The following is a 10,802-nucleotide window of genomic DNA, read 5'->3' as shown; positions in this document are numbered from 1 at the left end:
TGTTATTTCCAAATCCAGCTTTTTTGGGTCCTGTCACTGGAAACATATTTAGCAATTAAAGCTAAAAGGTTGCTCCAGTATCTTTCACAAGATGTAAACTGGCAAGGGAGACCTCTGGAAACCTGAGAATGAAAGAAGAATTAGGAACCCAGGAAGCCTTCTCTTCGTTTCTTGTACCACAGGATTATGATACTGTCTTGTACCTCTTCGTTTGATCAGGACAGGCTCGTGGAAGCAAGTGCAGGAAGCTGTTAGGACAGTTACCGGCATAAAGCTAAACAAGGGAAAAAAGTCCTCGGGCGGTCAATCAAACTGGTAGGTCCAGCTTTATCTCCAAAGGCTGCAAAGAGATTCAGCTAAATTAATCCCAAGTAGCTGAAATCAATAAGTGAATAAGCCTGTATTTCCCAGAGTGGGAGACTCGGGGAAAAAAAAAAAAGATTTAGAGCAGGATTCGGGTAGATTGGTCCTCTCACATCCTCCCAAACACAAACCAGACCAGAAATAAACACTAAAGCCCTGCAATACCAAGGAGAAGAACCCAAAGGACCAAGTTCTAAGATGGTTGAGAACTTAAGAAAGCAGTGTCAGACTTGTGTAGGCGTTCTTGCTTGGGGGTTAATTATTGTATAGGATCCTTCGTTCACACAAGTCTTTTTGTGTCACTATAGTCCTTCTGTTTCTTGTCTTCTGGCATGGGCTTTGCCATTCTCTGCTTGGTTTCCATCTCCTGGTTCTGTGTTTTCTCCACTTTTAATTGTTCTCAGCTCGTGTTTTCAGTCAAATGTGCATTTCGGCTGGTAGTTAAGCAAACGGGATGTCAAGTTTTTTTTCTGTTTTAACTTACCCACTGTCTTTCTGTGTGGCCGTGGAAGCTAGTCGTAACATGTTCTATGTCTCTGTTTACTCGTCTCTGAAATAAATAACACCTACTTGGCTGGGGAGTAATGAGGGATAATTAATTAATGCATGCAAGGAGTTCTGAGGTCCTTAACTAAGAGAAAGCCAAGGATCATTAGGTTAGTTAATTCTCTGCTTTGTTTTTCCTCCATTTCTTCTTGGTTTAGATCTCTCAGAATGTGAAGTTAAGTGTGTCAGGACTTTTTTCAGCCTGTTGCTTTAACTCCTGTTGATGTCACTTTTCCTTTCAAGTGGAACTTTAAAACCAATAAGGTAAATTACACATGATCCTAGAATGAGGAACTAACAAAAACATCTCTTTAATTTTTCATCCAGAAAATATTCTCGTTTTACACTCTGCTTCTCTTACTTAAAGGAACCATAAATCAGCATGTTCCTTTGGTGTTTGCAGTCACGGGGAGAGATTTAGTGCTGCTGGCAGGCCCGGGGCTGGAGTGGGCAACCGTCGAGGGCAGAGCGCTGTACGGAGCCACATTCCATTCACACACACGTTTGCTTTACTTGGCTGTCGTCCAGATGATTTTTTTGAGTCACTCGTGAGCACGAGGGAAATCGTGTGGGCAGAGGGGAGCGTTTTTCATCTCGTGGTCAGTCTGTCACCTCGACTGGTTTTTATTCACCTTTACTCTCCTGTCCGCAAAGACAGGAGAGAAACACATCTGGGCATTTCAGAGAGCAGTGGGCATTCCCAAACCCTCCTTCTCAGCAAGTGCGTTGGCGTGTCACAGCCAAGGACCTGCACCTCCCTGCTTGATGAGAGCAATTGTTCTGTCTCTTGACCATGCAGAGCAAAAGGGGAAAGCCAAAAAGTCTGGGTGTTGCCCAAGGTGCGTGTGATTCTGCTCTTTGCTCTACTGCAGAGCGGGCTTAGCCTCTTCCTGCTATTATTTCCTCACCAGTACACGTTCCCCAAGCCCTACGACAGCTGTGAGACTCAATTCCCTGATGTCCATAGGTGCTTTGGGATGCACGTTGATACCCCTAGGCTGCCGAAGGGTCGGATCCCTTCTGCGTACGTACACACAGCGACTTCTGCCCCTTCCCACTTAATGCTCGCTGGCGCTCCTGTCGCTGTCTCCCCAAGTCTCTTGTCACTGCGAGGAGACTTCCAGCTGCCAGACAGGGTTGGGAGCAGATTCACCCGCAGTCACTGAACTCTGATACCGGGCTGTTGATGCTAAAAGCAGCTCTGTTCGGTAAGAGAAGCCGCAGGACTCGCTTGGCAAGCCTGATAGCTTTCGGGCTCTGTCAGCTGTGGTGCTGGTGTCCACCTTTCTGGTTTCTGCTCCTTTCAGGCAGAATCTGGCCTCAAAATTGGAAACCTAACAGGTGGCCGTTTCTTCCCTTAGCTCTAGGGTATGAACCTCCTGCGGGGCTCTCGTGCTTCAACTCTCTTGCCACCGTCGGACTCCTTTGCGTCAGTAGCTCCAGGTCTAGCGTGGGCTTTTCACCGTATTTATTTATTCACGCTGGGATTCTAGTTCCTCTTGCAACTAACTGTGACTCTGCTCTGAGTTCGCTGACTCCGTTAAGGTGTGAACAGCCGCCAACACTAGTTGCTGCTTTCCTCCAGGATACCTAGTTCCTGGGAAAGGTAACGGATGGGCCGTTCTCCTGCGGAGCCCAGGCCAACCTTCGCGGGTCTGCAGGGAGCCAGCTGCCTGCTCGTGCGTGCAGTTTGTCTGACCGTGCTGAGGCAAGCTTCAGATTTCCACTTACAGTTTGCTTTTTTTTTTTTTTATTTTCAAATGTACATGCAAAAAAACATCGGCACATCACAGCACGAGATCACAAGGAAGAGAGGGTGGGGTTTCAGTGGGTGAAGCTGGCTCTGGTATTTGGGAGAAACATCAATTTGCACATAGTTCACTGTAACATTCTCTTAAAACTTCATCTAAACTGAGACCGTCTCTAGTGCAAGAGCCTCTAAAAGTAACACACAGCTCTAGGAGTTTTTCTTTTCTTAAGGGTGGATGACCACACAACAAAGGTGGAAGTCACCCAACTGCAGCAGCTTGGTCTAGAACTTGTCTGTCTGGGCAAACATAGGTCATAAATAGCTGTTTCTGCGAAAAGCTCCCCCTTCCCTCATAAAAAGAAACGTCAAAGTGTCTGTAAACTATGTACAGGACTGCCTTCTGGGGGGAGACATGGATACCGAGAGCAAAGGCAGGTCCAGCTACAGCACCTGGCACTGTAAACACAACGGGAAGTGACTGCACATCAGCACGTGTCACGTTCACACAGCTTTATTGAAGGTGAAGCAACGGCGGAGGGATCTTTGTAAGGGCTGCGGTTCTGTTAACACGTCATTCTTTACGTCAGTTCTCTAGAAGTAGTCGAGAAGGTGAAAAATCCTGATAAAAAGCAAAATGCATCGGGACTGCATCTCCTTTCATCCCCAAATCCAGGATTATGTGGTTCCTGGGAATTTTCCTCCATAACTCCAGACAACGAAAATTAGCCATTTCTTTTTTTTTTTCATTTGAGAGGCTACACACCTTTAAAATCAGACTGACAAGCCTGTGGAGGCTTAGAAGTAAAACACCACATACAGAAACGTCAGTCGGCCAGGTTCTCGGGTTGCCCCGCTAGACTCACAAATCTGGAGATCCAAGATTTAAAAATAAGTCATTATTTCCTTTTGGAGTTGTCTGCCAGTTGTTCGGTTCGAATAGACAAGGGAAGGTTAGTGCTGGAGGACCGTATTCCTTCAGCTGGCATGCTGTAAGCAGGCTCACGGGAAAACCTGACCTTTCCAGGAATACCGGCTGTCCTTCACGTATATAAAGAACGAAATCCCAGACTTGGGTCTTAGGCAGGAGAATAAAGAATTTCCCTTTGGTAATAATTCAGACTTTCTTTCTCTGCTCTCTCTTTCTTGCCCTTTTGTGGCACGTCGGTGCCACGTCTCGTAACGCCTGCCTCGTGGCATGATGATGGGTAGAGAAGATGGATTATTCCTTTCTGTCCGCAGCGGAGACGTGCTTTTCTCTTGGCTGAGTCCTGATGTCACCCCTGGGTCACCCTCGAAGCGAAAACCAAACGTAGCCTCGTGGAGTTAAGTGACTTGGCAGGGACGCGTTACGGGATAACGCAATCCCGTTTCTTTCCCTCGTTGCTTGTTGGGGGGAAGCGAGGTGCGAGGATGCCTTGAGTGAACTGGGAGCGCAGTCAGGCTGGGAAATCCCTCTGGGGACAGACCTACAGAGGAAGGGCTTTCTAGCAGGAACATTTTTAGAGTAAAATTGTTTCACTTTGCTGTTTTAAAAAAGAAACAAACAGAAAATAGCTGTCATTTGGTGAGGATAAGTCTTTGTTTTGTCCATAAAGGGAGTAAAACTGCTGTGTTAGAGACAGACAGACATAAAGGCGATCGAGAACTCACTGTGGGTGTGTTACGCTTCTCTCGGCATCTTTGAACACGACAGAGGATAAATATCCTGTTGTTTCTTGAAGCAGATACCCGAGCGTAGCCATTTCAATCAGGGGCCAAACTACTGTGCATTTCTGAAATGTCAAACGTTAAAAAACTGTCCTGGGCCAACTGATCGACAACCACGGAGAAAATCTCTGAGGCAGCAGTGGCATCCCTTAGAGATGCCTCAGAACCTTGGATTTTACTATAGAAAATTAACCTTGTCCCGTGAAGCCTGCATCTGGATTGGGAAATGAGGCAAAACAGCACAGCGAGCAGCTCAGCTGCAACCAAGACTTAAATAAACCGAGTTCTTGTGGGAAGGGCACCTCCTACTTCTAGGGGCAGCTCTGGTTAGCTTGGCCAGTCTTTGTTTGCAGGACATAATGCTCAAAAGCTTAAACACCGGACAAACTGCTAAAGTTACAGCTAAACAACATCATACCGTCGATCTACTCGTGGCTAGAAAAAAGGAGAGAGGCGATCCAAAGTCCTTCAGGCTGTGAAAGATCTCCAGGAGTTAGTGCTTATATGTGTGGCGGACCGAGTGGCCTCCTCCGTTGTGCAGTGCTCAAGGAATGTCTCTGAAGGTCTCAGTCTTGTTTCTCCTCCCTCACCCTCGTTCTGTGTTTGAAGCAGCATCCATCCGAGATACTCGTGAAGAGTTGGGAGCTTTTCTATGGTCAGGATGTGAAGTAGGAGCTCTGCATGGAGTAGAGTCGGTCAATGGGGTTGCCCACGCGGGCTTGGAGGAGGTTGGCTTCGGCCGTTGAGAGCAGGCAGTCTCCCAGGTGGCTGATGCTGTCACTGTCCATATCGTGAAAAACTCCTTCTGAGTCTAGAAGAGGAAGGAAAAGGAAATGAGTGTGAGAGTGGCCCGAGCGTGCCTCGCAGGGAGCGGGGGTGGCACTGCAGGACGGAAAAAGGGTGACAGCAGGGCCGTGTTTCCCCCGGAGCCATGGTCAGCAGGGCTGGTGTGAGGTGAGCCCCACGCACAGCACCAGCTGTAGGCATAGCTCTTTCCTCCCTCGCCCAAACGTTTCATGTTGGGAGACCCCAGCCTCGCTCCCTGGCCCCCCGCAGAGCTCAGTCGAGGCTCTGGCCTCACCAAACTTCTTCTGAGAAAGACTCTGGCACCTCAAGTCGCGCCAGGGGAGGTTTAGATTGGACATTGGGAAAAATTTCTTTCCTGAAAGAGTGGTCAGGCCTTGGAGCAGGCTGCCCAGGGCAGGGGTCGAGTCCCCATCCCTGGAAGTATTTAAAAGACGTGTAGACGAGGCGCTTGGGGACATGGTGTAGTGGGCACGGGGGTGTTGGGTTGACGGTTGGACTCGATGATCTCAGAGGTCTTTTCCAACCTTAACGATTCTCTGATTCTAAAAGTCCAAGTCCTGTGGAGCATCCACTGCTGCTGGCTTCCTCAGCAGCCACAGCAGAGTTGGCTTTTCATGACTTGGACTGCTACGTGCAGCTTTGATGCAGAGAGAGGACAATCTCCACGCCGCTCTCCTACCGTAGGGGTGCAGATGGTCTCCTGGCAGCTGGGGCGGCGTCAGCCCTTGTCTGTACAAGTCTGTGCTGTAGCCGTTCTGATCCAGGGGCAGCAGCTGCTGCTGGGGGATCCTGGGGTAGGGGACCATGAGCCCATCCAGGCCGTGAACGCTTGCGCCGTCTAAAGACACAACCAGCGGGATGGGTTGAAGCCAAGGGTGCACGCGGAGGTGGGTCAGAGCACTGTCGCGATAACGTTATTCACATTGCCGCAGCGATATTTGGTGGTCTAACTCTGGACCAGCACTGCACGGTCCACGGCAACGTAAAAAACCCATCGTCTTCTCAAAAAGAGGAGATACGTGCTGCATCACGAGTACCCCCGAGTCTTGCTGAACGTTACCTATTTCTTGTGCATACCAATTCAGTTACGACCCTCATGCTTTTTCCTCATCTCTTCCTGTGCACGTTCTCTCTCAAACGCATCCGAGTCAACCCCCTCCATCCCAGCCTCCGGCCCCCCGAGCTGTCACCGTGCGCAGCGGCTCCTCACCTTCGCTATCGTCATTGCTCTGCCTGCTGTTGCGACCGGTCCCTCTCCCGGTCCCTAAGCGAGGGTTGCCCAGCTGGTCTTGCTCCTGCTGTTGCTGCTGCTGCTGTTGTTGCCTGCGAGCAATCTTCTTCATCTGCGAGGAGACAGAGACCCCCGGGTTTGAGGTTCTGACTGAGAGAGGAGGGGAGTGGGTTGCGTTTAACACAGGAGCGGACCACCGCTGCCTGAGACCCAGCACTGCCGTGGTATAACCCCGCTCGCTCCTCTGGGTGACTCCTCTGCGGTCAATGTTCTCTGCAGTCGGCCCCGTGTGAGAAACGGGGCTGACGGAAAAGGTTGTATGATCTTTGTGGGAGATGCCATTTGCAGTTTAAAAAACAAAGGACTTTGTTTTACTGCAAAGTGAGGTTTTTAAAGCCACGTATTTTCTGTTTTCACCCTTGAAATTCTGCAAAATTAGAATTGTTTCAACTTCTAGAAGAAAGAAGTAGGAAATCCTTCTAGTCTTTCTATACAGAGGGGGAAAAAGCAAGTAGAAAAAGAGTAATAAAAAAAAAACAACAGTGAAGACTGTTAAGCCCTGCCAGCATCTATAATTGATCGATTTTTTAATTTCTCTTTAAGCTTTTGCTGCTACTAGATACATGTTGTAGGTCTAGGTGGACCTGTGGTTTGGTCCTGCGTAGCTGTTCTTCTAGTCTTCTAGCCGTTTTCTCTTTTTCTAAGCTATTCTGCGTTTCCTTTTAATTGAACGAGCGTGTGCGATACCCCACAGGTATGCAGAACCCAGCTGTGGCAGGGGAACCGACACTCACCTTGGCCCTTTGGTTCTGGAACCAGACCTGTACCACCCGCACAGTCAAGCCCGTCTCGGCTGCCAGGGTCTCCCTTACCTGTCCACAAAACCCGGAGAGCTGAATTAGAACTGAAGTTGCACTTAAAAGGATCCAAGCCAGCAGTCGTGCTGAATGGCCTCCTTATACCTTTCTGCAGGGTTTTGAGGAAACCTCGAACGAGGCCTTGAATGCCCGACGCTGCTGCGTGGTAAGGATGGTGCGCGGGCGCTTGGAGCGCTTGTGGTCTTTGCTCTCCTCGCCGCCTTTGCCGTGCGAGTGGCTGCCGTCTTCATCCTCGCTTTTCACTGCAACGGAAGATCAGTAGCGGTGATTCAGCAGAGAGTGGCCTTTCTGGGCCATCTCCCAGGGCGAGGATTCCGAGAAACTTGTCAGAGTTCTGCTCCTTCCAAAGTGCTATTTAGAGCAGAAGCGCAGAACGAAGCCAGCAAAGCTCGTGGACGGAGCTGTGGCTCAGGGGACAATTCAGAGACAGAGCTGATGGGCCACCCTGGCCCCGCATCATCCGTTCTGTAACGTCTCAGAGCAGCCCACCCAAACCTCTCCAGATCAGCCAAGTAGATCTCGGCAGCCTGGTACCCCCTATCACCAAGGGGTAAAGATGCTACAACCTCCACCTACCGACATCTCCTCCCTCTGAACCTTCCCTATAGTTAATTAAGGACCAGGCGGTACCTGCCCTCTACAAAGTTCACCCTGGTTCCCCACCCTCAGCACCGCTCCAGTCCTCACCGGACTCAGTGGGTGCCGGGCTGATGGCGCTCAGCATCTCCTTCTCCTTCTCGTAGTCACTGCGGCACAGCAGCTGCCCCTCCTTGAGCACAAACTCGTCTCCCCGCTGCAGGCGCCGCTCACACTCGCAGCAGTAGAAGCAGTGAACGTGGTAGACGTTCTCCAGCACCCGCATGATGAGCTCGGAGGGGGCGATCGCCTTCAAGCAGCTGCTGCACTTGGTCTGGAACAGCCTGCAAAGAAGGTCTCGGGGGTTAGACACTTGGGCCAGAGAAGATCAGCCCTGGGTTGGGACTCAGGAAGCCAAGGGAAGAAGGGGGTGGACGTTTGGAGCTGTGCTAGCACATCCCAGCGAGAAGCGTACATCCCAACTGTGTTTTGGGGCTTTCTGACCTTCCGTAGCCCCAGGGAGGAACACGAACTTGCCTGGCCCAGCAGGACAGAGCTTTACGTCCCCTTTTCCTCTCTAGGGCTGTTCACTGCCTGGCTTTGGTAGGTTGCTCCTAGGGAGAGGACTTTATGGACCCCTCCAGGACCGTCCCCAGGGCTTGGAGGAGCCTTAGGCAGGGAGTCCCGCGGGGAAGGCTGTTTGTGCCCCACACCATGTCCAGAGAGAGAAATAAACAACTGCCGAGCGCCCCGCGTACCGAGCAGATGGTTCTGATGAAGTAATTTGGGATCTAAACAAATGTGAGCGGTGGTGGCTGCCGGCTGACAGCTTCTATTTAGCCACTTGACAAGAGAAAGTAATAAAATAGGGATTAATTAGGCTGTTGTTTAAACACACAGGATCTTCCCCACCAGCAGGGAACTCATAAACTGGGATTGAGAACAAGACTGGGTTAATCCTCCTGGCAAACTCTGTGGAGCAGGATGAAGAGGCTTACAGGGGTGGGCTCATCCCTTCCAAATACCACCATGGATTTGTGCTGTGCGGTGGCTTTCGGCTGAAGTGTCTGGGACATTCCAACTGGAATGGTGTGGGATTTCTCTCTCCTTTGTGTGAGTGTGTTTGCATGCATGTTCCTCTCTCCCTCCCTGTCTCTCTTTCTCTCTCCCTTTCCTCTTTGCCTTTCTGTAAGTCACACTTGAAAAATAATAATTGAATTTAAGTTGAAAAAGCTGGGAGTAAAGAGCAGCCTTTTAACCACAACCTCTCACTGTCTTAACGAAGGAGCAAACTGGGAGCATGTTCCAGGCACGATCCCAGTCCAAATCTGGGCTGAGTCCAAACCTGTCCCTTTCCTAACACCAACATCCTTCTGTTACAGCAGAAGTGAAATACTAAAAAGAATAAAAAAGACCCAACGATAGAGCCGATCCGCGCTCACGGCTATCTGGGAGCAGTCAGGAACACGTGACGTATTACTAAACGTTACGTTATTGATGTTCCTGGACTTTAAGCCCAGATGGAAGATAATGGTGATGTAGTCTGACCCCGTGTTCATTGCGAACCAGAGAATCTCGCCCAGGGATTCCCACCTCAAGCCTGTTCGCTGGTGGTAGATGCACAGCGAGGGCCAACCGTCGCGGTCCGGAGGCTCCGAGTGAAGGGGGATCTGTCCGCATCCATTTGGAAGAGGTTCCAGAGGCTAATTAGCTCCTCATTCCTTATTTCCAATTTGAATCTTCCTTTATTCCATGCCCAGCAACGAGACTTTGTCATGTCTTTATCTTCTTGAGAACCCCTTATAATTAGCTCTGCCAATTGTGGGTAATCAGACTATTCTTCTTTCCAGGTTCCTGTCCCTTATCCTTCAAACAACTCGTTTAAAAGCGAGTACTGACTTTTCTTTGCATCTCGGCTGGGAGAATTACTGTCCCCAAAGAAAGGTCTGCCTAGCTTCGCTGTATGCTGTCGTGTAGCTGAATCTAGTGACACAAATCTCGTTTGACTTTGAGACAAGCTAGCCCCAAGCTCCCTTCTGGTCTTACCGTCTCTTTCAGAGATGGGTTTACTCCTGTAACACACCCAGGCCAAGCCGGTTCGCCCCAGAGCCCCAAATCCAGGGACAAACACATTAAGAACATCGACTTGGCGAACAGAAGCTTTACTTCAATATTCCGACCTGACTCCAGGTAAGGAACAGGATAGTTTAGGAAAACACTGATGGAAAACTCCCTGTCTTGTTTCACACTTGTGTTTTCTTAATTATTTTTATCCGTATAGATACTGGAGCATTCCCCGGGTCCTTTTATATTTCTAGCCTCAGTGATATCGCTGGTTGCTTGAGGAAAACATCCCGAATATCGCTTAGCCACGGCAGGTAGAGGAAAGCTTTGAGCGTGATGCGCTTCCAACTGCGGGCGGGCTGATAGCGAGAGGGATGGAGCAGAACAAGGAAACGTGGAAACGGAGGTCAGAGCTGGGAAAGGAGACCTATTCCCCTGCAAGGCACCAAGCCGATTCCTCCCGCTGCTGTTGGGACGAGGCAGTTAGCAAGCCTTATTTAAAGATGCTGTCATGTGCCAGATTTCCATGAAAAGGGCTTTTTTGCAGCTATCAGGTGAGGGAAGCGCCGTTACTGCAGCGTAACTCAATAACGCTTTTGGCATCGCAAGGCCCGCACCCTCCCATCTCCCAGCTAAGCCCCGAAAACAAATCCGCTCTGCTTTGTACTAATTGAAGAAAACATTCAGCAAGCAGCTCATAAACACGGTGTCAGCTCGCATTACACAAAATTAAAATTCTCAGCCCCTCCAACACCAGGAATTCCTAAAGAGGCTGGTTTTAATATTGCCTGAATCCGTTTAAGTCAAGGTAATATTGTTTGGGTTGCCATAGGAACAAAATACATCTCCGTTGCTGGCAGTGGGCTAGAAGGAGGCTGGG

General features: G+C 49.8%; 1 protein-coding gene across 1 annotated transcript in view; it reads right to left on the bottom strand.

The window, feature by feature from the left end:
* Window positions 1-5,022: 5,022 nt before the first annotated feature.
* The window catches only part of LOC142073977 (LIM homeobox transcription factor 1-alpha-like), a 28,010-nt gene continuing 22,230 nt past the window's right edge, over window positions 5,023-10,802 (bottom strand). Inside the window, exons 4-9 of the mRNA XM_075134322.1 lie at window positions 7,970-8,202; window positions 7,367-7,524; window positions 7,199-7,276; window positions 6,384-6,516; window positions 5,853-6,011; window positions 5,023-5,177 (exon numbers count right to left, since the gene is read on the bottom strand). Of these exons, the coding sequence (XP_074990423.1) occupies window positions 5,023-5,177; window positions 5,853-6,011; window positions 6,384-6,516; window positions 7,199-7,276; window positions 7,367-7,524; window positions 7,970-8,202 (916 nt within the window). The remainder of the gene's footprint in view (window positions 5,178-5,852; window positions 6,012-6,383; window positions 6,517-7,198; window positions 7,277-7,366; window positions 7,525-7,969; window positions 8,203-10,802) is intronic.

The sequence above is a fragment of the Calonectris borealis genome, chromosome 31, assembly GCF_964195595.1.
Source record: "Calonectris borealis chromosome 31, bCalBor7.hap1.2, whole genome shotgun sequence".
In the NCBI taxonomy this organism is placed as follows: domain Eukaryota; kingdom Metazoa; phylum Chordata; class Aves; order Procellariiformes; family Procellariidae; genus Calonectris; species Calonectris borealis.
This window is presented reverse-complemented; position numbering and strand designations above follow the sequence as displayed.